The 27444-nt window shown below is 42.3% G+C and overlaps 4 protein-coding genes across 4 annotated transcripts; 3 read left to right on the forward strand and 1 right to left on the reverse strand.

Moving 5' to 3' along the window:
* The first annotated feature begins 3627 nt into the window (after positions 1-3627).
* LOC125297912 (group XIIB secretory phospholipase A2-like protein) lies at positions 3628-7489 on the forward strand. Its single transcript, XM_048248473.1, has 4 exons — positions 3628-4073; positions 5338-5417; positions 5948-6113; positions 7034-7489. The coding sequence occupies exons 1-4, from the start codon at positions 3803-3805 to the stop codon at positions 7150-7152; spliced, it is 636 nt and encodes a 211-aa protein (XP_048104430.1). The 5' UTR covers positions 3628-3802; the 3' UTR covers positions 7153-7489.
* A 788-nt stretch (positions 7490-8277) lies between these two features.
* Positions 8278-12321, forward strand: mettl26 (methyltransferase like 26). The gene is made up of 6 exons (XM_048248373.1): positions 8278-8648; positions 9390-9552; positions 9759-9818; positions 10723-10790; positions 11214-11292; positions 11652-12321. Exons 1-6 carry the CDS (start codon positions 8350-8352, stop codon positions 11706-11708), a joined length of 726 nt encoding a protein of 241 aa, XP_048104330.1. The 5' UTR covers positions 8278-8349; the 3' UTR covers positions 11709-12321.
* A 293-nt stretch (positions 12322-12614) lies between these two features.
* Positions 12615-15490, reverse strand: wfikkn1 (WAP, follistatin/kazal, immunoglobulin, kunitz and netrin domain containing 1). Its single transcript, XM_048249032.1, has 3 exons — positions 15485-15490; positions 15203-15328; positions 12615-14244 (listed from the first exon to the last, which is right to left on the reverse strand). Exons 1-3 carry the CDS (start codon positions 15488-15490, stop codon positions 12706-12708), a joined length of 1671 nt encoding a protein of 556 aa, XP_048104989.1. The 3' UTR covers positions 12615-12705.
* Positions 15491-17017: 1527 nt separating this feature from the next.
* Positions 17018-23866, forward strand: LOC125297882 (germ cell-specific gene 1-like protein). Its single transcript, XM_048248431.1, has 5 exons — positions 17018-17628; positions 20426-20476; positions 21484-21636; positions 22089-22200; positions 22664-23866. The coding sequence occupies exons 1-5, from the start codon at positions 17283-17285 to the stop codon at positions 22971-22973; spliced, it is 972 nt and encodes a 323-aa protein (XP_048104388.1). The 5' UTR covers positions 17018-17282; the 3' UTR covers positions 22974-23866.
* The last annotated feature ends 3578 nt before the right edge of the window (positions 23867-27444 follow it).

Here is a 27444-nt window from a genome sequence, read left to right on the forward strand (position 1 = left end):
TAAGGATAAAGCACATGGATTTGTTTACAAGCTAGCAAAACGGTTAGCATAAGTTCGGCAGACAATGTGGATGTTACAAGGTAAGAAACATGATTTAAAACGAGTTTCTTGTTTCTCACTTCTCTTTCCAGGACGGTAGTCTCAATGTTGCAAGGTTGGTTTTCCGCCTGGGGACGCTAGGGGCAGCGGGAAAAGTCACCATTTTCACCGGAACAGGTCATTTAACCATCCAAATGATTTCTAAACGGGTTTATTACGTTGAAATAGTTGCCAAGTTCTCCTTTAACATAGATGTAAATATATTTGTTTAACATAGATGTGCTTATACTGGAATATGTTCAAGCTGCATATATGTGAATATATTATTTTTCTGTATGGGAATTCAGCTAGGCCTATATAGGCCTATGTGATGGCGATCTACGGTTGATATAGGTCTACATATTCTATGCGATTTAGGTTCCCTAAAGGTTGCAATGTTTAGGGAAGGGAACGTTCCCTAAATGCTGCAACGTTTAGGGAACGTTATGGGAACGTTCCCTAAAGGTTGCAACGGTTAGGGAACGTTAGGGGAAGGTTTATGAAGGTTGCAACGGAACGTTAGGGGAAGGTTCTCTAAAGGCTGCAACCTTTAGATAACGTTAGGGGAACGTTCATGGAACGTTTTATATAACCAAGAACTAACGTTCCCGGAACATTCAGCAAACTTTCCATGGGAACCAAAACTTACTCAAAAACTAACCTTCGGGGAACGTTTGGGAACCAAAAACTAACGTTTCCGAAACCAAAAACTATGGTTCCCAGAACGTTCTGGGAACCATAAATTGTTAGCTGGGTAGGCTATTCAGAAATTATTTGCGAGATCATTGCAGACTGACTATTAGCCTATATTTAAAGCCAAACATATCTGGTGTGGTTTTGATGATCAGAAAAGTAATTTTCCTTAGCTATACTGAAATAGCCTAATGATGTCAAGTGCGCTTCTGTGGGGTTAGGGTGGGCGAGGTGGCTTGCTGTCGCGGAACATTGGAATTTGTGGCTGCCCAGGACTTTTCTAAAACTTCTCTCTATCACCCGCACACCGCACTAAAATGACATATTTAGCAGTCAAAATCCGAAACATGTCCAGGAGGGGAGAAATCGTTGGACATCCATTATTTTTGTTATTCAGCACCCCTATTCAAAAATAGGTTCCCGGGCGCCTGACTGAGTATACTTTTTGCTGTAGGTAGCCTCAACCGGTCCCTTGCTTAGCATCGGGCAGTGAAATGAATGGGGTCAGAACTTCTCCCTCTCTCCAGGTCTGTAATATAATAAGAAAGAGAGTGCTGGAGCTTCAAAAGGATCTCTGCACTGTAGCTTAAAAAGGATGAGGTAGGTGGGGGGGTGGGGGGGTAAAGAGGAGTAGAGCGAGAGGGAACTCATAAGGATCCTGAACCAGACTTGCAAAGTAGTCCCTATATACGCAACAAAGGGAAGGACTAGAGGAAATATGAGAGAGGAGTATATGAAAAAGGGGAAGAAGTTGGAGGTAACTCATGATGAAATGGAGCCTGAATGAAGAGAGCTTGTGAAGAGGGGGAGCAGAGGGGTAAAGAAAAGGAAGAAAAGGAGACGGGTGGAGAACGGACAAAATGGAGGAAGGAGGACAAAATGGAGGAAGGAGGACAAGATGGAGGAAGGAGGACAAAATGGAGGAAGGAGGACAAGATGGAGGAAGGAGGACAAGATGGAGGAAGGAGGACAAAATGGAGGAAGGAGGACAAGATGGAGGAAGGAGGACAAGATGAGATGCATGCATGCAAGATTTTAGGCTGACTGAAGAGAAGACTGGAGAGAGTCAGAGGATCATACAGACGGACAGAAAGAGAGAACAACAATTCGGCGGAGGGGATGAAAGCCGCAAGGAATCAGGGAGATCTGAAAACATATGCTTATGACGACGAAAAAAGAGTGTGTGGGAGCAAAGCACATCCAGGCGAAGAGATATAACACGCACTGACAGATCTGAGATATGTCGGAAATAGAGATGAAGAGAGAGAGAGAGAGATGAAGAGAGAAGGAGAGAGAGAGAGAATCTGCGAAGAAAGAGAAAGCCTCTGAAAGCAAGTGGAGCAACAGATGAAAAAGCAGCTGAGGGCTGATGATGACCTGGATATGCTTTTGAAATGCAGATGAAGAAGAAATGACCGAAGAAAACGCATCAAAGGTTCACCAAGATGAACCAATATGGAGGAGCGCAGACAAAGACATGGGGAAAAGCTGACACGGCATGGAGGAAGGAGTGAAGGAGGTTTGGATATAAACCACACAGACTGCTAGGCCCCAAGGGGAAGGGGACAAGTACGTGAAGACAATAGAGGAGGCAGAAAATAAGAAGATCGATATGGAACAGAGGGGGAAGTACCGTATCTGAGAGAGAAGGAGAAGTGTAGAGAGAAGGAGAGGTGGAGAGAGAAGGAGAGGTTGAAAGAGAAGGAGAGGTGGAGAGAGAAGGAGAGGTGGAGAGAGAAGGAGAGATTGAGAGCTGAGTCAAGAATCCTGGAGAAGGAGAAGTACCTAAAGAGTATTTAGATGACAGAAGAAGAACATGACAAGGCTGACAGACAGGTGATGAGGAGATTGGGGTCGCCTGAGCTCCCTCCCTTCCCTCTCTAGTCAGACTTGCATCACTGGAACAACATGGACAATTCATTATTATATGTGCCCTCTTATTTACTTATTTACTTACTTTTTTGTTTACTTGAATGTTATGTTTGTCTGTGGACTTAAATTGGTAAAATATGTCTTGTCTTCACCGTGGCCCAGGACAACAACATGGCAATTCATTATTATATGTGCCCTCTTATTTACTTATTTACTTACTTTTTTGTTTACTTGAATGTTATGTTTGTCTGTGGACTTAAATTGGTAAAATATGTCTTGTCTTCACCGTGGGATAGTGAGAAACGTAATTTCAATCTCTTTGTATGTCTGGAACATGTGAAGAAATTGACAATAAAGCAGACTTTGACTTTGACTTTGACTTTGATGGACAGAGAGGAAAGGAAGAATGAAGAGAGAGAAGAGAGAAGAGAAAGAAGAGAAAAGAGAAAGAAGAGAGAAGAGAGATCTCAGAGCAAGCGGTGCCTGAAAGACATCGCTGAAATCTAGGGTTTCTGACATTTTGAAAATAATACAATGAAGTGAGAAGGACAAAGAGCCAGAGGAAATAAAAACACAATGTGTTATATTAACATAAACATTATTTTAATCATGTCAATGGTTAAAAACAATAAAAAGCATGTTTTGTTGAGTTTGTTGTTTTATTTATTTGTTTGTTTTGTCTAGAGAGTCAGTGACAGCTGATCAAAAGGTATTTTAACAAGAGCCATACAATAAGTGAGATATTTCAAAACAAATCATTGAAAAGGTGATGACAACATTATCACTAACGAGCCTATAAACCACTCTAAACAAACAATGGATTTAAAAACGATGTTAAAACTTCTATCAAAAAACTAGTGAGACTGACTGATAAAAAGAATCAAGATAGGAGCTGAACTTCGGACACACAGAGTGGAGCCTGTCCTGCTGTCTGTTTCAAAGTTCAGACTCCAGTGCTGACAGAAGGAGAAAGAGAGAGAGAGAGAGAGACAGAAAGAGAGACAGAAAGAGAGAGAGACAGACAGAAAGAGAGAGTAACTCCACGTGTCTGTGTTTCTCTCGCATTTGTCACCCGCCTCAGCTTTACCGGTCAGTCTGTCAGTCGAGGTTCCCCTCTCTTTTCTTTTCTGCCCGGTTCTTGTTTTATAGTTTGTGTGTAATGGCACGTCAGAGCTCCTTCACCCTGCTCCTGCTGCTCCTGCTGGGCCTGACGCTGCGGCTCTCCCTGGCCCAGGAGGAGGAGGTTCCGGGGGCCGCAGACGCCCCGGCGCAGCCAGCAGCTGTGGTTACAGAAGGGGGAGAGGAGGAGGACGAGGACTGGGGCCTGGACTCGCTCAGGGGGAGCTTCCAAGCGGTCAACGGCTATTTCGACTCCATGCTGGAGTTTCTGGGCGGACGCGACGGAGTGTGCCAGCACAAGTGCCGCTATGGTGAGTTAGTGCTGAGAAAATCTTTAGGACAATGTGTCCATTCCCTTGGTTATATCTCCATGATTATAAATTATGTTGTTTGGTGTCTATTTGGTGAGGTATCGTTTCTCAAAATTACAACTACTGTAGTTGACACATTTCCCTGAAAATAGGCATATAATGAGGCCATTGGTGGTTTGCTGAAACATGTGCTTTACTGTTATTTGTGAGGATGTAGGTAATTACATTTTAGGCAGCAAGTGATATGCTCACACATTTGGACATTTCAGCAATATTTGATTGAAGATTGCCATGTTACATTTTGCCATGACCAAATCACAACCATACACATTTACTGTGAACTGCAGGCCTACTTCAGCAATGTTTAACTCAAACAATTTGCTATTTTTTGTTAAAATTCCATAAGTAATGTAATACTACTGATAATAGCTGTTATCATTACCAATGACTAAGTCAGGGAGGGGAATTGAACTTTGACCTGGAAGAGATACTATAGGTGATGTGAGATCTGTGAAAGCAAAGTTGGGACACATTATCAATGACAGAATGTGATCTTTCATCAGCAGTTCTTCCAATGAACAGCAGTTGACTTTTTAAACTAAGTAAATGAAGTGCTCTTGTGTGGAAGTGAAAGAGAAAGATACACAGGTTACACTGGAAATATGTTGAAAGAGGTGGACAGAAGATATACTAAGTTATATATTGTTATTTGATTTACACCAGTCACTGTGATCATATGGAATCAAAAGTAATAATCAAAGTGCCACTTGTGCCTAATCAAAGTGCCACTTGTGCAAATCCATTCGAAGTTCTTATCTTGATAGGATTATTTATTTCACCCAACCTGGGTACCTTTGATGGTAAACTCTTTTCACACAAAGCCAACATAGCCAGCACAGCAATCTAACATCATTTTCGACAAAACCCAAATCCAATCTAGTCAGCCTCACTGTAATCTCTGTGTTGGTAAAAACATGCTGTTCTAGCCTGTGCCTCAGATGTTTGAGGGTCAAATGAAAGCATGACTGCTTATTGTAGCAGAACTGTATGACTGGACTGTCTTAGACTGTGTGCACTGCAAAGGACTGTAGTCCTCCTGTGTGATGCCTGTGTGTGATGCTTGTGTGATGCTTGTGTGTGATGCTTGTGTGTGATGCCTGTGTGTGATGCTTGTGTGTGATGCCTGTGTGATGCTTGTGTGATGCTTGTGTTTGTAGCCTGTGTGATGCTTATGTGTGATGCCTGTGTGATTGATGACCCCCAGGTAAGGCCCCAGTGCCCCGTCCTAACTACGAACACCCCCCACCAGATGGCTGCAGCTTATCTTCCTGGGACTACAGTAAGGTGTCAATTCTTTCATGTTATCAAGGTTTCTTTAGAGAGTGGGTTGTGACATCTTATTAGAAACTGAAATTTTATCCACCTGTCAAAAGTTTAGTTTATTCCACCAATTTATCCACCTGTCAAAAGAGTTTATTCACCAATTGCAACTTTTAACATTCAAAAAGTACACTGTATTCACATTCACAATAAGTACACTCATCAACACTCTAGGAATAATTTAATGCCACTGATATTTTTATTAACATTGGATAACCTCCACTATTATCAAGCATGTTCTAAATGCCTTTTTTAAAAATCCGATACCGCATGACGCAGTCCACCTCACCATGATCACAGAATTCATAGTTCACCCATTTCTTATTTTACCACTAGCCTACATCCCTGTTTGCAACTGAAAAAAGTTAACTTTCAATGAATCCTCAGAGGGTTGTGTTTACTGAAGGTGTTCTAAAGGTTCTAGAGAGACTATTATCAACTGAGAGAGCAGCATTTTTTTAATGTGCAGATCCTTTTCTCATCAATTTCTGCAGGTGGACCTGGGGATTCCTGCTATAACCAAGTGCTGTAACCAGCTGGACCTGTGCTACACCACCTGTGGCTCTAACAAGTACCGCTGCGACTCCAAATTCCGCTGGTGCCTTCACAGCATCTGCACCGACCTCAAGAAAAGTCTGGGACTGATGTCAAAGGTTGAAGGTGAGCAAGTCGCTGTTTTGTCAAAAAAATGTGACAAAGCTGAAAGTGCATGTACAGTAGGCTACTATTAAGTGACATTTAACATTGACCTTTGTGTACGTTTTCCTGTGGATTGTAAGCATATAAAATGTACATCCATGGATGCATGTATTATTATCTACTTTTAATAGCACCGTAGAGTGAACAAACTCATTTTCCCTGTGGATTGTAAGCATATAAAATGTACATATATGGATGCATGTATTATTATGTACTTTTAATACATTTATAGCACGTTGAACAAACTCATTTTTGGATGGGAGTTTGTGGGGAGTGTAACCATGTCAACGTGACCCCCTGAGCCTGCCTGTCAGATGATTCATCTGTTTCAGAGCTTCTGATCAGAGCTACTTTAAATGTCAGAGCACATCACAGGCATTCAGTAGCAGTGCGATGAGTCATCGCATCTTCCCACCTACAGTAACTATCTGAAAATGCAAATTAAGTCAAACACTTATTTTTTATCACACATTCGAATAACAAATGTTGAATTCAAATGGTCAAAAGAAGCACTTTCACAACTTGGTTCATAACGTTGGTTATTCAAAAAGCACATAAACATCAAGTACTTCATAGAGTTTCTAATTCCCCACCATCACTCTGCCACCCTCTCCCTCTCCCTCTCCCTCTCTCTCTCTCTCTCTCTCTCTCTCTCTCCCCTCTCTCTCTCTCTCTCTCTCTCTCTCCCTCTCTCTCTCTCTCTTCTCTCTCTCTCTTGCTCTCTCTCTCTCCCTCTCCCTCTCTCTCTCTCTTCTCTCTCTCTCTCTCTCTCCTCTCCCTCTCCCCTCTCTCTCTCTCTCTCTCTCTCTCTCTCTCTCTCTTCTCTCTCTCTCTCTCTCTCTCTCTCTCTCTCTCTCTTTCTCTCTTCTCTCTCTCTCCAGCATGTGAGACAGTAGCAGACACACTGTTCAACACGGTGTGGACGCTGGGCTGCAGGCCCTACATGAACGGCCAGCGGGAGGCATGCCTGTGCGAGGGAGAGGAGAGGGACGAGCTCTGAGAGTCCAACTCACCACCAGCACCACCAACACAAGGACAGACATGACGTCCCATTTCCATCCTGTCTCTTCTGTGTCCATGTTTATTGATTTTGGCAAACATGTTTAAAGTGACTTTTTAAGTGACTCGATTACAGTACTAATAGTTAATAGTGGACACAATGGTGTCTTCAAGAGTCTTCTGCTCTCTGACCAACTTTCATTCTGAGATTTATTTTAAATCGGTTGAAGAAGATACATCATCTGAACTACATCAGGATGGAAAAATATGTCGAATTGCACTATGCTCATATTGATATTATGTATTATTCTTGGAACATCTCATAAATGTGAAATGTGTATAGTTGTTATCTATGGTTTCATTCTTGTCTGAAATAAATTAAATTAAAAAGTAATTTTAGACAGTCAAAAGAGACTTGACGTGATTTTCAAAAGAGCTTTTTTTTACCTCTGCATGGAGAGCACATCTATCCTGTTACCAAAAGGTCTCTTAACAGTTAGTTAGGGGCCTCTATCAGGGTATGTTTTTAGTTTTAGTACTTGTTGGTTGGTTATGGGCCCACTGCAGCCTAATGGCATATTGGGAAATGTATGTGTATCACTGTTTGAATTCACAAGGTGAATGTTAGAGACACAGCTGAAATGCCCATTGATATAGTCCTGATTTACTGAATTCCAGATCTGAATATCGTATTAGTGGAGTGAAGCACCTCACTAGGCTTCCAGAGTATTCAGAAGACTGAATGCAAAAGGTCATAAGCTCAAAGGTTAGAGCTGATTGCAAAGCCTAAAGTGTAAAGCCTAGCACATACGCAAAGTATTACAAAGTATTTTAAGTTGAACAATTTTAATAACCGGATAAGTAATAATTTTAATAACTCACAATGTGGCCTACACAATATATTTTTTTTTTTTTTCATTCAAAATGTAGTGATGCACTGTGCCAAGTCCTGTAACTGAGGTTCCATGAGGTTCTTTACTTTGCCGTATTTTTATTTGCCTGGGTTTCTAGATCATTTGAGTGGCTTTATTTTACCCCTGTCTATTCTGTCTGATAAGTCATTTGGATAATTTTGTTTGACTACAGCCATTTCGTCATCATCATCTGATTGGTCTGCGTCTGTGTTACGCAACCCAGATGCGGAAGCTAGAGTGATTCTCACAGAAGCAGAAGCGTCGTTCGTGTTCTTGTGTAGCCTATGCATGCATGCTGCTGCGGGGCAAATCAACATCATATGGTCCTGGGTTCCTTGATATTCTTCCGATTTATACCTTGGTTAGAGGCTCGCATTTGTAGCCCCAAAATGCTTTGTGCGTCAGCAGCAGAGAGAAATAAAGAACCCATTGTATCGGTCCTCAGGGACTGCGTCGAGACCAGTCGTCCGCTTAAAGCGTTGGAGATCTCGTCAGGTTCAGGTCAACATGTTGTGCATTTCGCTCAAGCTTTTAGGAATGTTACATGGCAGCCCTCCGACATTGATGCGCAGTCTGTATCCAGGTGAGCAAAGCTCTCGGCCTACTACATCATCATAGCCTCAGCTACAGATCACAGTCTATTCTAGTTTCTTGACATGCACTTGTTCATAGTCACTATGCTAAACCAATGTATCACCTCTGTTGTACTGAATATCTCACAAATGCATCTGTAAACATTTGCACATAAAGTAGCCCATTTTTGATATGCTGAAAATGCCTCATGTAGCCTAATTAAGTTAGTGCTATAGTGCAGGTTCATTCTGACGTTGTTTGGCTAAGGATTCCTGCACATGGACTTCGGCTTGTTGCAGGTCATGTGAAATACTAGGGTTTGTGCAGACTGTAACCTTTTTTCAGGTAATGTTTTGTTGGTTGGGTGTCATCAACACTCAAGCACAGAGGCTAGCCAGTGTGCACACCAAATAATGTAAAATCCTTTGGATTGTAGGATTATGTAATGTCGCTGGCATTAAAATACAGTTTCCCAATTCTCCTGTGCATTTTATGCAACTTGTTCCATTTTCAGCCATGTTGCTGTAATTTACATTTTTAATCCCTGATCAAGTTATAAATACATTTTAAGAAAACTGTAGGGAAAAGTATGTCACGTCATTATTTTTGGGTTTTGTTGATGTTTTTTGTCCAACAGGGTAAGGTGCATGCTTTTCCAACCAAAGATATGAACATTTCAACTGCTTTCAGTTCTGCACTTTCGTTGACCACAACATTATTAAGTTGCCTTTCTGTACTTTGTGCGCCTTAGTATACAGGCTTACAGAAACCACCTGAAGCTTGACAATGTGAAGTCTCCTATTCAGCTGGATGCCTCTCAGTCATGGGAGAACTGGGGAGGCTTCGACCCCGAGTCCTTGGACATAGTGGTCAACATCAACATGATGCACATATCGCCTCTGGCCTGTACAAAAGTAAGGAGCTCACCAGTCCTAATGTGTTACAACTGTGTTCCTTATACTGTTAACATGTTGTCACATGCGGTGATCAAACTTTTGTAATTAATTTGGAGCTAATTCTAGTGTGCGGACTATCTTTCCATTTTCCTTTCATGGTTAACCACATATACATTTTTTCTGTGCAATGACTCTTCTTTGTTTGTTTGTGTGGTTGTATGCAGGGCTTGTTTAAAGGGGCAGGAATAATCTTGAAACCGCAAGGACTGCTATTCACGTATGGGGTGTGTAATTGAATCATTTTGTCATTTCAGCCATAGCTGTTTGCTAGTCATAACCTACCCGATATGCTGCATTTTTTTACATTTTCAGATATGATGGTGTTTGGACTTTTACATAAGCAGTGTTGCATATGTTCAGATATGATGGTGTTTGGACTTTTACATAAGCAGTGTTGCATATGTTCAGATATGATGGTGTTTGGACTTTTACATAAGCAGTGTTGCATATGTTCAGATATGATGGTGTTTGGACTTTTACATAAGCAGTGTTGCATATGTTCAGATATGATGGTGTTTGGACTTTTACATAAGCAGTGTTGCATATGTTCAGATATGTTGCATATGTAGGAAATTCCATTATAAAAAAGGTGAAAAAATAGAAACAAGATTTTGATCATTATTGGTGCTTATTTTTTAGAACTTCATCAGAACAGGTTAAAGTGATTAAAATGTAAAAAAATTGTAACTTTGTGTGGGAAGCAGGTGCAGAAAGACAACATTTCCGCACACAGACACCTACACTCAAACACATACACATACAGACGCACAGACACACACAGTGACGCACAGACACACACACAGACACCCACATACATGGCAGGCCCAGTTAGGAGGAGGACACAGTTAAGGTACCTGGTAAGGTTAAGGTGATAGTTATGTGTAGGGGGGGTGTACTATGTGCAGCCACTGAAAATACGTTTTTGTATGTGTTCTTCACAGAAAATTAGCCAAGGCCAATGAGTTTGAGTTAGGAGAAATAATAAATAGCATATTTTTTCTTTAAGTAAACATTGAAAACACCTTACAAGGGCTAAAAGAAGTTTCTTCATAAGATTTTTTTCCCGTAACTCCTTAAAATCACTTTTAAGTGTTAATGTTTGTATAATTGTGACCATTGATCCTTTAGCCCTACTCGGTGAATGGAGTCATCACACCGCAAAGCAATGTTGACTTTGATTTCAGCTTGAGACAGAGGTAAGATCTAGTTAAACATAAGATGGCATACTTTAAATATATATATATATATATATATATATATATATATATATATATATATATAACTGTTTCAGTTGGGTTAACACAAGCTAACTGATAATATGCCTCAAATAATGGTTTAATTCACACTAATAAAAAGAGGCAGTCCGGTCCCCCTGCCTCCTGTATCTTCTGCCTGCTCGTGTGCATTGTGTGATTTAAAAACCTTCTTTGCTAGCTAAATGAGGTGTGTGTGCAGCTAATCAGGAGTTCCACTGCCCACATCAGTAAGGTGTGCCAAGCAGGGAAAACAGGGAAAGCGTGCAGTACAGGGGCAGCCACAGGAGCAGGGCTGGGGACTCTGAGCTCTGAGTGAGGATTTTAATTCTTGACTGAACTGAGATGCTGTTATTGGGGTTACAGGAATCCAGAGTGGGGACTGAGAGACGTGTCTTTTCTCAACTCCTTGGCAGAAGAAAACGGGCTGTTTCTTCAGAAGATGGTGAGTTAAAGTATCACAAAATGAGAACTAGTATTTATCCCTTGTCGTAAATATTCAACAACCGATAGACTTTCATAGAACCTTGCACCTTGGAAAATTACACTAAGGGGGTACGCAGTGTGTTGAAAATTACATTAATCAGCATTCCCCTGATGCACATCTGCAATTACAGTACATATAGTATTATCCCTATTATAAGCTGGTGTACTGTCAAAAGTTGGAAGTTATTTTAAGGTAACCCCCCCCCCCCCCCCCCAAAAAAAAAAAAAAAAACTTTCACTGTTTTAAATGATAAATACAGTATATGATTTGATATAAATAGTATCAACCTGTATGACTGTTTCTGTTGTTCTCTTTAGGTGGATATGCCTGCAAATAACAAGTGCCTCCTGTTTCGTAAGGAAAGCCGAGTATAGTTCAGTATTTTTGACAACAGTTTTAAATTCACAAGACACTTTGTAAATAAGTCTGCCAAACTGAATAAAAATCCGCTCAATATTTTATTCATTCACTCACTCATTCTTTTCACTCTTGAACAACACAGAAAACTTACCATTATGTATGAGTTTTGTCTAAAGCACATCGTTTTGTATAATATTTTTATTAAGATGCATACGTTTGTGTAATATTTTACTACTAATCATTATGAAAACTACTAGAAATGAGAATGAACTTTTAATAACTTGGTTATTGTTTACCTTTAGTTTGACATACACTCAGGACTGTTGTCTCTTGAAAAAGAGATCAAATAAGCTAAGTGCAAAACAGTTTGACTCCATGAGAGTACCGGTAAATATTGTGAGGCTTATTACATAGTTGAGGAGTTTGAGGGCAAGGCTGAAATATTCATTAAGTTTTCCAAGGATGATATGCATGTACGTATTAATACCACTTAACTAGCATGGATATATTTACTGTACACATTTCAGTTGCCTAGTTTACTACAAATTCATTTTTCACTTTGTAATGTTCCACTATTTGGATGTCAGACATTTTGCATGATGTTATATAAACTTCCTTGCTTTGTGAGCCTTCCTGACTCTCTGTCAATGAAAAATAAACACAGTCCATCTGTCTTGGGTATTCTAGCTGGAACTACCCATAAAGATTAAATCAAGAGAGTTAAATCAAGTTAAATATGTCCAAAAGTGTATATTGAAGGTCAATTGATTTTAGTCTTTCAGTTTTGTTTTCGTAGTACATTCATTTGTGTTATTGAGTCTTGCACATGCCTCCTTTTTTGATCCCTGGATAGAAGTGAAATAATGCACTGTTATATAATATTGTGCATATGAGAAATTATCATCAAAGTTAGGGCTTTCATGGCATCGCAAGAAGCAGTTGTTTGTATCTTCATTAGATGTCTGCTAAATTAAAGTGAATATGCAGAGAAAGTCCTAGTTCTGGAAAGTCCTAATCCTGGAATCTTCTGAGCATTTCACAAGTCTTCTTCTCGAGAACCTCGTGGATCTTTTTGAGCCGCCTCTCAGAGATGGAACGGATGTAACTGTCCGGCTGGATCACCGCCATGCCGTCCTGGACTTCCCCCATGACCAGCAGAGTGCCGTCATCCATCGTGATGTTCGGACACGGGCACGACCAGTCCATCTTGGTCAGCGTCACCTCCAGGTGTCGGGTGTTGAAGAACGCCAGCCCCATCTTTTCGTCCCGGAGCACCTTCTCCAGGCTGAAGCGGGCGATTCCCGAGTCCAGGTCCTCGATCAGCTCGGTCAGTTTCCCCACGATGGCGAAATCGCTGCGGCAGAAACTCGGGACCATCTTGCTCTTGACCCGGCACGTTTTGCAGGGCCGGCTCTTTATCTGCGGGCAGTTGGCCTCGCACTCGCCCTTGGTGCGGAAGCTGTTGCCGTTGCCCTGGCAACCTCCGTACGCAAACGCCTGGCACTGCTTCATCATGGCGTTGTACACCCAGCGCGCCTCCCAGGACTTGCAGGGGCCCTGGACGGCGGGCAGCAGACAGATGCCCATGCCCTCGCGCTGGCACGACGCGCGGCACTCCTCGTAGGTCTCGAAGCGGTTGCGGGTGCCCTCGCAGCCCCCGTGGGCGAAGGTCAGGCACGTGGCCTGCTTGGCGTCGTAATACCACTCCACATTGCGCTCGCCGCACTCCCGCCGGTCCAGCTCGGCCAGGCAGTCGGCCGGCGAGAACGGGTTCCCCATGGGCATGTTCAGCTCCGGGTCGTCCAGGAAGTCGTCCTCGGACCGCCGGATGACCGACAGCGGGTAGTCGGCGCGCAGGACGCCCACGGTGTTGCGGGCGATGCAGGTGTAGATGCCCGTGTCCCACACTTGGGCGTTGTAGACCACCAGCTGGCCGATGTTGGTGATGACCACGTTGCCGTACATCTGGTCAGGTCTCATGACGATCCGCTCGCGTCGCTCGGACTGCTTCTCCCAGGTGACGTCCGGCCGGGGCATGCCGATCACGTCGCAGTGGAAGCTGACCGTCCCCCCCACGTACACCGACTGGTGGCTAGGGTTGCTGTAGAGCGTCGGCGGCAGCTGGTCCTCCAGGTACGCCGTCGGGGTCGGGAACGCTGTCGTGTCCTGGGGCAGCGGGCTGGTCTGCGGCCCCGGCAGGTGGTAGCGGCAGGTGACCACGGTCAGGCTGACGCCGCGGATGCACGCCTCGGCGTCCATGTAGCAGCGGTTGAAGTAGGTGAGGCCGTCAGACGCGCACGTGAAGCTGGGCTCCTTCTCACAGCGGTCCTGGCACTTGCAGATGGGCTGGCCCTCCCAGATGTCGCAGGTGGAGCCCTGCTGGCTGCAGATGAAGCCTTGGCATGTGGCGACCGGGCCCTGCCCACCGCTCTGCGACACCTCGCCGGGCTGGCCATCGGGCGTGGCAGGGGAGCCGTCTGCGAAGCGGGCGGCGACGCAGCTATACAGGCCACACACGTTTGTGCAGCACTTCTCAAAGTCGGCACAGTCCTGTAGGAACACGAAATGGCCAGGAAAAGGTTCATGAGTGAGACACAGAATTGGGTTAGAGACTATGTCCGAGAGGTTCTTGGCTGGTGTAAGATGGCAAATCCCTCTGGAGATTTGAAAGTAGGAATTTAACCATTTCTAGAAATCGATTGTCACTCAATCATTTAGCATTTTCAGATAAAGCTTTGGCTTTCAGTTTTGAGTTTCATGCTTCTGTAGGCCTTCACACTGGGATATCCAGGGATACTGTCTAAGTCTAATCAATAATTCAACCCTCAGTTTTCTGTCAAAAACCTCTTGAGTTTCTTTAGAATAGTACAAATTAGACTGATGCAGTCAGATGTCCCCATAGTATTTGGTGATAATAAATGTACATATGCCTTTTGCATTAAAATACAAAATAAAAAATGATTCATGAGTGATAGTCTCTGATAACTGTAGTCTGGTAACCTCATGTAGAGTTTATTAGATGTTTTATATGCACATATTCAATTATTTAATTTGACATAATTTTCAGCATTTGATTTTAATGAAGAATAATGGATGTTGCAGAATACTTAGCCAAAGCCAACGTTTTCTCAGACTCTTGAGGAAGATTTCTTTTAAGATCTGTTATGAACTGTACATGATATTGCAAGTCCACAGTTATGCATAACAGCTCACCGAAATTGAAAAAATGCTGTTGTTTAATGAAGGCGTCTCATGTCTTAATTGTATCTACACCACTGGAAACCGCTATCCAAAGGCATACATTTATGTTCTGTTGGTGTACGATAACAGTGATATGCTATCTGAACAAATTATATAAAATTACAAAGTATTCTAGAACTATTAATATTACAATTATGATGTGACTTTTCATTAGTAAACTGAATGGACACGTAGCCTACTTTGGACAATGACAAGTTATATTCGTTGCAACTGCAATCTGATGTATAAAGTCACAACAATTGCCTACCTGGTCAACTTCACATTCGCGTTCGCAGGTGCTTTGTGCATCAACCCACAAGTTGGCATTCAACTTGTTGGGACAAACACCTGGATGTTCAGACTTGGGTCCAGGCAATCTTGCACACAATGAATTCTGAGGAAACGTGTCGAGGAGGAAGAGGAGACAAAGAGAGAGAGTGAAAATACACGGTCTTCTTCCTCTCGGATTTGCGCAACGCGCGTAACTGTTTGAATTAACAGAAACGGACGCAATGTGTTTGAAAAGTTTCTGTGACCAGTCACCAGTTACTTCCATAACTCCAAATGTCGCTCCCCAGTGAAAGTCCACTGTGCATGCTGTTGGGCAAAAATATATATCAGCAGTAACACTGTTCACACAATAGAAGAATATTGCTCCAACAGAAAAGCCTCCAATTTCTGTTGAGGCGTCAGACAATCAGTCAAAAATGAATTGATGACGAAAATGTCCCTGTGAAACAACAGAGACAAAGTCCAAGTGTCTAGTGAAAAGACAAACCCCTTGACCACCACCCCCTCTGTGTGTGTGGAGAGACTGAAAGCTATTATGATGGGGCACCATGCGCCAAGCAACTGGACAAACATTGTAAAGACATCAAAAGGAGCAGTGCCCCACAGACGAGCTGTCCTAAAAACCGTATTGCACACCTCAACACTCCGGTGAGAAATGCCATGTATCAACTTGTCTCCTGTCTCATTTTAGAACCCAGGGATTTCTGTACCGTGAGTCGGCTGTCCAGTTTTTCTACTAGGCTACTGAACAGTTCTAATGAAATGCCAATCTCTAGGACCTGATTTGAAATTAAGGGGGCAGGGTCCAGCGTTCTTTTCTTAAAATCTAAAATTGTTCGTCACATAACGCCTATCAATTAAGCACCAATAATTCTGCATGTGATTTGTGAAATATAATTGATTTTGTCCACATTTTCTCCTATCGTGCGCAATCTACACACAGCATCACTCGCTGACGCAAAACTTTGTGAGACGCAGTCGGGCAACATGTTAAGCAAATAATTTTCAAAACTGCGACCAAGCTTTGTCCCACCGGTCTGCAGACCCCATGAGAAGCCAAGCCCCTTCTTTTCATTCGCCGTGACCCTTCAACCTTGAAGTGACTTCTGACCGTTAGTTGTAAGAACCGAGGAGACATCCATGTTCAGCTTATGGGGGTGTATGGAATGTCCAACAAGCCAGAGAGACTAATCAATTCAACACCCCCTGTGGGTTTTTACTGCGTATGAGCATGGTGTCCTCAGCCTTACTATGGTTTAAAGGCCGGGACCTCCGAGCTGGACAATGGCGAACAAAAATTCCCACAGGCATCTTTGTTGAACTTATTCAACCGCACAATGCTTAGCCCCCGGTCCAAGCAAGCCCATTACTCAAAGAGGAGTTCTCAACTAGGCTGAAATATGTAGCCTACCTTGTAGTTTTGATGCAAACCTAGCTAGACAGCATTTTATGTAAAGTGTTTGGACTAGTTTATTTTCAGATACGAAACTGAACAAAGGAAGGGAAAAAACAGCAATCTCCTATTCAAACGGTTGACTCGCTGTTTCCTTCAACTGCTGTAAGCCTTTTAACTTTTCTGACTTATTCTTGTCAATCTGTGTAAATCTTTTGTTGATCAAATTAACTCAATATCTCAAGTAATTTTTTAACAATGATCATATCCCACCTTTTTATCCAAATGGGTAGCCTACCTCTTCCCGGTCAATGTTAATAATGCTGTAAACTAAATCAATTAATTAAATGTACCCCTGCAGTGATATTGAAATCCCATTGACATTCGCTTCGTCTGACAGCTGTCATCAAGAGCGCGAACTTCATGACATTGTTTATCTGAAAGCGCGCCTGCGCAAGCATCCAATATTTGGAAACGTCAGAAGGACACAACTTGCAGTTTGACGCTTCGCGGTTGAGATGTAGAGTGGACGTAGTCCTGGGTAAAGAAGATGCTTGGGCGTAGATAGCTTTAGTGCAGAGCTTCTGTTGTTAATAACGATAGCCCAGTGAACTAATGGCTTTACTTGTCATCGTGTAGTTTCTGTTTTTTTCCCCCCCAAACAATGGATGGATGTGAGTTGATTGATGCCACAGGTCTCTTCGGTGGAAAGATGCTGTCAAAAAAGACCACCCGTCGCGTCAGGGCACTCGCGTCTGTCTGTCTTTGCATCATTGCAATCCTCTTGTCGGTTACTGCGTTACTGACCTCGCACTGGTGTAAAGGCACACAGAGGGTGCCGAAACCGAGTTGCTCAAAGCAGCGTCTACACAACTGCATTGACTACGGCGTGAACGAGACCGACACCAATAAAGTTGTTTACAGCTGGGAGACCGGAGATGACAGGTTCCTTTTCAGATATTTCCACACAGGGATATGGTACTCCTGCGAGGAGGACATCCACGTGGAAGGTAAGCGTCTGGCCAGATGTTGTCAGACTGGAGTAGGGAACTTAAAGTTGTTTTTGCTTTCATGTTGTTGTTGTGCAGGAACGCGAAGGCAGTATAATCAGATTGCATTCAGTACAAAGAACCTATACAATCACAATTTAAAATCTGTGAGTGAATTCGGCTTCTTAAGTGTAGTCTTTTACGACAGAAAACAATATAGCCTATTGATTGAAAATGGGAAAAAACGCCTAATAACACCTGATTCGAAAATTGAGTTTTTATTGTGAGTAGTAGCCTAATGGCAGCCTAAAACTTCCACATCTATAGTATAATTCTGGTGTGAGGTGAAAGATTATTTTCCATTTCTGTCATTCTGTTATGCCACTTTGTTTCAGGTCCTTTTTTATGATTTTTTAAAAAAAAATGATCTCACAACAGAATGTTGAATTAGAATAAACTTGTGTCATATGATTAATTTGGAATTGTATCATGTCATTATGAGTCTTTAAACATTTGAATTGCTCTTTCTTCTTTTAATTATGTATAATAAAAAAAAACAGCAACACCTTGTTTTGCACAGGTAGAGTAGCTTGTTGAGTTGTGTTGGATGAGAGTCGGGTACTCCACCTTTAACTGGACAATAGGGAGAGGGGGCGTGCGTGCACTGGATGTCGCTGGTTATGACTTGCCCCATGTGATAACTGCATGTGATCTCTGGGCCCCAGACTGGTGAGCGATTAATCTCCACACTTCGAGAGAAAATGAAACGCTTGTATGCCGTATCAAGTTGTAACACAGCAAGCCTGCAAAGTCATCCCATCCCATCCCACCCTCCCCTCCCCTTGCCTTCCTAGTCTCTAATTCAGGAGTCAATTCATCAGTAGAGCTGCCCAACTCAATGTCATCAGAGGGGGAAAAAAAGCTCAGCGACAACAGCTGTTTGATGCCTTCCAAGTGTGTTTAGTTGAGTGTAACATCACTGGATTTTTCCTCTGTTTTCCTCTCTCTCATACACATACAGATATACACACACATAGCCTATACACATCACTTGGGTCAAAGACGGTAGAATATTTGCAAGCAAACCATGCTGAACTAAGTAGTCTTGTGTGACATCAATGGCCTTTTCTTCTCTTTGTCTCTCTCTCTGTCTCTTGCTCATTCACATACACATATACACGAGCACTAACATAATTTTGATCAAAGATGGGAGATTATTTGCAAGCAAACAATCATGAACTCATCACTCTGGAATGTATACACTGTGTGTGTGTGTGTGTGTGAAATGAGAGACATAAAAAAGGTATATCTAAGTATAAGTATGTTACAGTCTCACTACTATGTCATTTCATATTCCTGATATTATCTGAAAAGCCATAGACATGACATGGGACATCCATGACACTTTAAAGAAGTTTTAAATAAAGACAGGTTGTCTACATTTCCTCAGTTAAAGGGCAGGATATTTACTTCAAATATTAGTATAAGGACCATACACAAATGTGTCGATGGTCTGTGGAACACACAAACTGGATGTTGTGTTTACTTTGAACTATTGAACTATTGAGAAAGCCTTTCCGACTATGTGGTCTGATGTTTCCCATAATCCACGTTGTCACACGCTAGGAGGAGCCGCCTTAGTGCTTTAATGAGGATTAGGCAACAGGAGCTGATGAGTTTCTCCTCGGAGCTGAGCAGATGTCATCAGCTTTTTGAATCTCGGAATTAATTATTAAGTGTTGTCTGGAATCTAGTCTGCAAGATGTTAGGGACTGTCCCGAAAACGAGAGGTCTAATAGGTGAAGACAGCCTGCCATGGCAGAGATGTGAAGCTCTCTGTCTTGTTTTTCAAGCACAGAGAAAGCATTTGAGGTTGTTTTCGTGTGATCGTTTCCATGACGATTTGGAGTAGACTGCCATTACTGGTACTCGATGGCTCAGTCAAACAAGTTACCTGTTTGTATAGATCTGTCAACAGTTAGGCATATACACACCAGCCTTTTTGTACACTAATATGTTCATTTAGTTGACTAGGAGAGTGATGCTGCACCACTTCTGGTGATGTTACTGGAGTCTTTTATATTTATTATGATCACCACAGGCATCTAAATAAATAATGTGTTCAGGAATCTTTAGAATGAAGTGTGTTAAATGAATCTGTTTAAGGGTTGTCTAAGGGGACACAACATAATGACATGGAGAGGCTTTGTTGTCAGTTTGGCATTGTTGTCATTATTGTTTTAATTTCGGCGTCTTTCAAAACTCCCCAGGGTCAACATTCTGCAATCTCTTCAAGTAATCACAGGGCATTAGATGAAAGGAATAGTATTTTTTGTGGTTAGAAAAACAAAACCGAAATGCTTCTGGACCGGATCAAATGATGATGTAACTGCAGAGGCATTCAAAAATAAATAGTTTTCCAGATATTACCATAATTAATTTCACGCTCTCTGTTTCCCTATTCTAGTAGTGCCTGTTTATGTATTTATTTCAGAGCCTTCTAAATGGATGAACAAATGCTCTGTAAACACAGGGACAATTGAAGTTAAATTAGTGATATTCTACATCAAGACAAATCAAGTTTTTTACAGAAACAAAAATATATTTCACCACACTTCCACACTATAGGCCTAATTCTCGTAATTGTACTTCATGTTCAGGCATTACTGTGTGCTTTTTTGAGAAGGGCTTTGCCTGTGTATAAGGACCATGATACCAGCATGGTGCCCACACAACTCTCTCTTGGCATGATTTGTACATAGTTCCACGCCTACTGAGTGGTTTAGCTCTGACAAACTGGCTTTGTCTGGCTTTGCAGGGGAAGAGAGGTGCCGGAGCTTCATAGATCTGGCCCCAGCATCATCGAGAGGTGAGTCATCCCACTGGGAATGGAAGGAGCTGGAAATTTGGCGAGCCAGCCCACTAAGCCCACAACACAGACGGACTGTAGCGCAAAATCAATATTTCTGATTAATATGCAGCAAATAGAGAGTGTTCAAATCTGGCATCTGGCATTAGCCACTCAACTGGAAATCTCATTGCGGCGACTCAAGTGGGCTTACATCTGACATTGGTCTCTCAAACGATGAATTCCATTGCATTCAACAGCATTTTAATGCTATGCAGACCCCTTTCGACCTCTTGGAAACCATAAGCAGCTTAAAATGGAGTTCTCAGACCTTGACCCCCAGGGCAGTGATCCTAAGCAGTCTGCACACCCTCTAAGGACCTGGCTCCCTTATCTTTTTTACGAAAACACTAATCAGCACAACCTTGAAGGCAACCCTAAATAGAACAAAATAGCAGAATATATCTAGAACCTATATAGAACATAGAACAGAATATACAATTACTCGGCTTGAGAGTGGTGAAGGATTCTACTGTGGTATGATGTTGAGTGTGATTTTTCTTGGCATATGGATGCTCTTAGAAAGAACATCGCATGTTTCAGTGTGAGCTTCCAGCCATTGGGGAATGAGACTTAAGTATTTCTAGAGGATTTTTGTTCATCTTTTCATAACTTTATTTAGTCCCAGTTCACCCCCTTTCGATCCAATTATCGTGTAATCATTTGTTTTAATTTGCAGAAAGGTTTGCTTTGGTTGTTTCTATATGTGGTTGTTCCATGTCCACAGACACAGTGCTTTTCACTTCTGACCAGTCTCTGATCTGACACGGAAATCTGTGAACTGGCATTTAGCAAAGTAGCGTTGGACAAAAAATGGCCATCTTTTGCGCTCCCATGAGCACCCAGCACAGATCCTTACTACTAATATTCTTATAGAATGACTGCAATTGTGTTCCAGTCATCTCTGTGTCTCCATGAGATGGATCTATTCTTGTCTCTGCGCACTGACCGCTCCCTCTCCCCTGCAGATGTCCTGTGGCTGTCTGTGATCTCGGAGCTGCTGTACATCACCTTCCTCATGGTGGGCTTTGGCCTCATGTGCGCCGAGCTCTTCCACTCCAGCGACGTGATCGACGGGCTCAAGCTGAATGCCTTTGCTGCTGTGTTCACCGTCCTCTCAGGTACTCCATCCACCACCAGTGGATGGGATCGGGGGGTTGGGGGATGGGGATGGGGGGGCAAGGCACTTAGTCACTCAGTCACTGGTGCTGTGTGGAATGCAGTGCTTTGGAAAACAGAAACCTCTAGGGCAGTCACTGTGTCCGAAACAAAAGACAAATAAAAGGGTTGGGTCAGGCCAGTGACTGCAGTGAGCCCTGTGTGCATGTCTCTCTCTCTCTCTCTCTTTCTCTCTCTCTCTGTGTGTTCCTTTTTTATTTTTTTTAATGAATTGTATTCTGACACATTTGTTTGTTACCTGAATAAACTGACTAAATAAATCTAAATCTCGCCATAAAAGAGACTTGCAGTCACTTTAGGGTGACATGAAGACTTCAGTCGGACAGACAGTATTCTAGACTAAAATGACCGTGTGGCAAATTGTGATGAAATATCCCAACATGCTGTGTGGCAGGACTCTTGGGCATGGTGGCTCACATGATGTACACCCAAGTCTTCCAGGTGACTGCCAACCATGGACCTCGAGAGTGGAGGCCGTACACTTGGGACTATGGCTGGTCCTTTGGGTAGGCATCAGTGACTTCTCCACACCTGGGCTATTTACACCGCCACAACACGTAGCTTACATACAGTACCACTTTACACCAACAGGTGGCTCCCTTACAGAGTCAGTGTGGCGGGGAGGAGGGCTTCAGTGGAGAACTACCAGTGTCATAGATTTTCTTTCAGAAAAACTGCAAATTAAATGAATTTGGAAAGCTTCATCAAAGCTGAAATATATTGTATATCTTGCAGACGAATGTACCATGTACAAATGTACAAATGTTTTCTAAACAACTGTTTAGTATGTAAAGGCCTGTAAAGGTCTTTGGGAATTACACCATACACATCTAAATTACAAATTCTAAGAAGTGAAATCACCCTCACATCATCAACATAATATAATATAATATAATATAATATAATATAATATAATATAGTATAATATAGTATAATATAGTCAACACAGTTTTGTTGATGTTGTTTCAGAATGGCCTGGGGTTCATTTACTTGTTGCATGGGTGCTTCAGTGACTACCCTCAACTCTTACACAAAGACCGTCATCGAATTCCGCAACCGGCGCAAGACGTTTGGGCAGAGCCACCGCAAGAAGCAGGCTTTCCTCGATGACCAGGGCATCAGCGACCTCCGCAACCGGCCTCTGCCTTCGGTTTCCGAGTCCGTGGATGCGAAGGCGGAGAAAGAGTGCAACGGCGTAGAAACCTGCCCACCTCAGCCCTCCCCTCAGCCCAGCCACAAATCAGACAGCCAGACCCAAACAGAGGAGGACCAGTGCTGATTACAGGGTTAAAGAGAAATGGATTAACAGACCTGGAGAGTGAGAGAGAGAGAGAGAGAGAGAGAGAATTCTGGGAAATCTGGTTAAAAACAGAAAGAAGCCCTTCTGAACCAGGGCAGTGTTGTTACTATGACGTGTGGTTACCAATTGTCTCATGAAAAAAAAGTCCTTCAAGAAACAGGGCAGTTAACTTCATGATTTATTTTTCTTTTTGAGGAATTCTAAAAAAGAGGCAAAGGATGCTCTCGGGCTAAAAGGACAGAACTATAACTGCCATGGCAGAGGAAAAATAAACTTAATATTCACAGTGCTCTACCCTTTGAGACTCTTGCCACGTGTTATTCTCAGTTACTGTGAATGCTGTGATGGAACCAAACATCTACAAATGCCATATGATGAAATTTGTTGGATTATAATTTAATGTCATGGTATTGTATATTGAATGTATGTACTGTAATTCTTTACTGCTTTTCAATCCCGCCATAAACAGTCCATCGCACACTGTGGTGTCCTTTTCCGAGAATATACAGTTCAGATTATTTTGCCGGTTCAGTGTAGTAATGAGGAAGCACTCTGTTATGTAATGCTAGACTGTGGAGTACTTCATATACCATTGTGTTGGATATGGATGGCAATTGAATTCAGATTACAGCATAGCTTAACAGATCTATGATTACAAACAAAATTCTATCTTTATTCTATCGAATGACCACAAATAAGTGAAACCGTCCATTGCAGTTCCTCTGTACTTCTAATCAAAATGCACTTGGCTGTTTTTATAACAATTTTATAGTATATATAAAATTGTTGATAATAAATATAATTTTATTATATTTTACTGTGTAAATTATGTAAAAAATTGTAAAACATACCTGTAAACTATTAAAATATGTTGTGGCCGTATCAAACCTTTGTTCTGAATAACTGCACTCCCATCTTTATTTTTCAGTGTAAATATTGTGTTTTGGTCTGAATGCCCGGTGGGGCACAGTAAGTAACTACAGTAAGTAGTGTACAAAGTAAAGCAATAAAGGGTCCTGGATTCAATACTAAATTATGCTTCATTAATAACCAACTGTTTATCCTATGTAAAGAAGAATTCAAAAATATAGCTGTAAGCATTTGAGCAGAAGTTGGGATTGGACTGGACTGGACTTGACTGTGCTGTGTTAGATTGGAATGGATTGGACTTGATTGGATTGGACTGGACTGGATTCAAATGTCACCGAATTTATTGTGTGTCATCAAGATGTACTCCTAAGACCACATACCAAGTTTGGTTTAAATCGGTGAAAGTGTTGATAATTATAGCACCCCTAGTGGTCAAAGGTCACCAAAATAATTGTGCAGTCTTAATATGGGGTCATGACTCCACATACCAAGTTTAGTTTCAATCGGTGAAAGTGTTAATAAATATAGTGCCCCTAGTGGTCAAAGCATACCAAATTAATTGTGCATCCTCAGGATGTAATCCCAAGTCCACATACCAAGTTTGGTTGCGATAGGTGAAAGTGCTAATCATACCACCCCTAGTGGTCAAACGTCACCAAATGTATTGTGGGTCCTTAGGATGTGTTCACGAATCAACGTACCAAGTTTGGTGTCAATACAAGAAAGTCTTCCTAATTATAGCGCCCCTAGTGGTCAAAGTACACCAAATGTATTGTGCGTCCTCAGGATCGCGTCCCGAGTCCATATACCAAGTTTGGTTTTGATACGTAAAGGCGTTACTGAGATATGAGCTAATTTCCTGTATCTCTAGCGCCCCCCTAGTGGTCAAAGGTCACCAAATGTATTGTGTGTCCTCAGGATTGGGTCCCAAGTCCATATACCAAGTTTGGTTTCCATATGTGAATGCATTGCTGAGATATGAGCCTACTTCCTGTGATTATAGCGCCCCCTAGTGGTCAAAAGACTCCAAATTTATTGTGCGTCCTCAGGACGGGGTCTCAAGTCCATGTACCAAGTTTGGTTTAGATATGTGTAAGCATTGCTGAGATATGAGCCTACTTCCTGTGATTATAGCGCCACACAGTGGTCAAAATTTACCAAATTTCTTGAGCCTCCTCCTAATTGGGTCCTGAGCCCATGTAATAAGTTTTGTTTTGATACGTGAAAGCATTGCTGACATATCCCTTCACTTCCTGTTTGGTGGCTTCACTGCCAATTTTGATTGGCTGTTACAGGCGAACGGTTTTAGGTTTGAAGACAAAAAGGGATAACTTTTTTGAGGCTTGGACTGAAGATTTTGTGTGTCAAGTTTGGTGTCAATCGGACAAACCTTGTGACCTGTGAAAACTTTTAGGTGTTTTTGATTAAATCCAATATGGCGGCCGGATCAATTACGTTGACATCACAAATTCACATATGTCGGACTTACGACCTCCCATAGTATTAACAATCACCATTAGTAAGTTTTAATTCCAAACACAACACCCGTTACAGGCCAAAAGGTAAATTTGCTAATTATAGCGCCACCTATAGGTCAAAAGTCATTATATTTATTGAGCCTCCTCCTTATTTGGTCCTGACCCCATGTACCGAGTTTGGTATTGATACGTGAATAGCCTGGCTAGCGCCACCACTTCTCAATGAGACGTGGTCTGGGAACCAAACGTTCATTTTCTCGTATTTGAAAGAAATGCCCAGATCCGTTTATTGGGTGCCACGGATGTCTATCAAATGCGTCTGTGCATAGCTCATCATCGTCTTGCTTTCCCCCCTGTTCTGTGATTGGTTCCCCATCTCAGGCGAAAATTTGCTCCATGGTCTCCAGGCTGCCTTAGCAGCTTGAATCAAATCGCGCGCAAGGCAGCATGGGAACACCCAGGCTAATACGTGAAAGCTTTGCTGAGATATCACTTCACTTCCTGTTTGGTGGCTTTGCCGCCAATTATGATTGGCTGTTACGGGCAAACGGTTTTAGATTTGAAGACAAAAAGGGATAACTTTTTTGTCTTTGGGTCGAACTGCGCGTGTGCAAGGCTTCACGACACCAATCTTGCTCCAGCGGCGAGATCACAACACATGATTGGCACGATGTCTCCACAACACACCATATTATTGGCTCAATGTATTCACATCACACCACATGATTGGCTCAATGCAAGGGGTCAGGATTTGAAGGGTTAGCTTCAGCCACTTAGCATGGCATTTGGCCGCCGACATTTTTGAAAACATGGCGTTACATGGTTGCAACTTCCAGCACCAGTTTTTACATGCTGATTGGTAGATGACAGCTCATGCACGAGTTTAGTGTTGGGCACGAAGGCCCTCCTCAGCGTCATGTTGGTTTGCATTTCTGGAAGAGGACAAATAAAACAACTAACTACTTGGATTAAGCTACTGATACTTGACTTAATGCCTACATGGTTTAGGCTGTATTACCGGACTTTGTGGTAAATAAAAGAAAAATGTTAATGTTGTCATATTAGGCTATTATTTGCCGTATACGGGGTGCCAACTACCTTAAAGTAACTGACTATGACCATACACTTTGGCAGATGCATAGCAATGACCTATATCCAATTATTAGCCTACTCATTGCGTTGTGTATGAATACTATTTTAAAACGCACAGGCTGTAGTTCTGTAGAACGCAACGTCTGGATCATGTAACCTATGTCTCCCCAAGTGATTTAAAACGAAACAAATGTCAATGACTAATTTCGTTTGGTTTCTTGCAACATTGACATGATTAGGCTATAGCCTGGGTGTTCCCATGCTGCCTTGCGCGCGATTTGATTCACGCTGTTAAGGCAGCCTGGAGACCATGGAGCAAATTTTCGTCTGAGATAGGGAACCAATCACAGAACAGGGGGAAAGCAAGACGATGATGAGCTATGCACAGACGCATTTGATAGACATCCGTGGCACCCAATAAAAGGATCTGGGCATTTTTTTCAACTACGAGAAAATGAACGTTTGGTTCCCAGACCACGTCTCATTGAGAAGTGGTGGCGCTAGCCAGGCTAATTAGGCTATGCATTTGATTTAAATGTTCAGGCTGCCAGTTGAGGCAAAAGCCAAATGACCAATAACAGTTGCAGACTCTATGCCTGCTCGAACCACAATACCCGAGGGATGTGCGCTTCTATCGGAAGTTTAACTTGCATTGGCTTCATTTCGTCTGCCTGCAAATGTATCCTAGGCTTAACAAGCTGCAAATTCACACTGGGTGCAGCAAAAATCCCAGCTATCCACGCGTTTCCTACATACCATGTCTACTTAATTAATAGTCATTTTCGTTGGATAGCCTATTGCGTAATAGGCCTACAACCTGTCCAAATATAGTATTTAGGGATCATTATTTGTGAAGCCTAAAGTGACACAATATTGATTCGCATAGTTTATTATCACATATGAACATCGCATTAAATAACCTAGGACTTCAGAGATAGGGCAAACTTTACCACCATTTCCAAAATGTTATCCCAACCAATTAAATTAATTTGCGCTTTTACGAGGTGAAG

This window comes from Alosa alosa, chromosome 7 (assembly GCF_017589495.1).
Source record: "Alosa alosa isolate M-15738 ecotype Scorff River chromosome 7, AALO_Geno_1.1, whole genome shotgun sequence".
Lineage (NCBI taxonomy): Eukaryota > Metazoa > Chordata > Actinopteri > Clupeiformes > Clupeidae > Alosa > Alosa alosa.

Excerpts from the sequence above, each read along its gene's own strand:
- wfikkn1 (XM_048249032.1), bottom strand. Across the intron at positions 14,245-15,202 it reads GCGAATGTGAAGTTGACCAG|GACTGTGCCGACTTTGAGAA; the intron begins GTAGGCAATTGT and ends GTGTTCCTACAG.
- LOC125297882 (XM_048248431.1), top strand. The coding sequence starts at position 17,283 with ATGGATGGATGTGAGTTGATTGATGCCACAGGTCTCTTCGGTGGAAAG. Across the intron at positions 17,629-20,425 it reads GGAGGACATCCACGTGGAAG|GGGAAGAGAGGTGCCGGAGC; the intron begins GTAAGCGTCTGG and ends CTGGCTTTGCAG. Across the intron at positions 22,201-22,663 it reads GACTATGGCTGGTCCTTTGG|AATGGCCTGGGGTTCATTTA; the intron begins GTAGGCATCAGT and ends ATGTTGTTTCAG.
- LOC125297912 (XM_048248473.1), top strand. The coding sequence starts at position 3,803 with ATGGCACGTCAGAGCTCCTTCACCCTGCTCCTGCTGCTCCTGCTGGGC. Across the intron at positions 4,074-5,337 it reads CCAGCACAAGTGCCGCTATG|GTAAGGCCCCAGTGCCCCGT; the intron begins GTGAGTTAGTGC and ends GATGACCCCCAG. Across the intron at positions 6,114-7,033 it reads ACTGATGTCAAAGGTTGAAG|CATGTGAGACAGTAGCAGAC; the intron begins GTGAGCAAGTCG and ends CTCTCTCTCCAG.
- mettl26 (XM_048248373.1), top strand. The coding sequence starts at position 8,350 with ATGCATGCATGCTGCTGCGGGGCAAATCAACATCATATGGTCCTGGGT. Across the intron at positions 9,553-9,758 it reads CGCCTCTGGCCTGTACAAAA|GGCTTGTTTAAAGGGGCAGG; the intron begins GTAAGGAGCTCA and ends GGTTGTATGCAG. Across the intron at positions 11,293-11,651 it reads GGCTGTTTCTTCAGAAGATG|GTGGATATGCCTGCAAATAA; the intron begins GTGAGTTAAAGT and ends TGTTCTCTTTAG.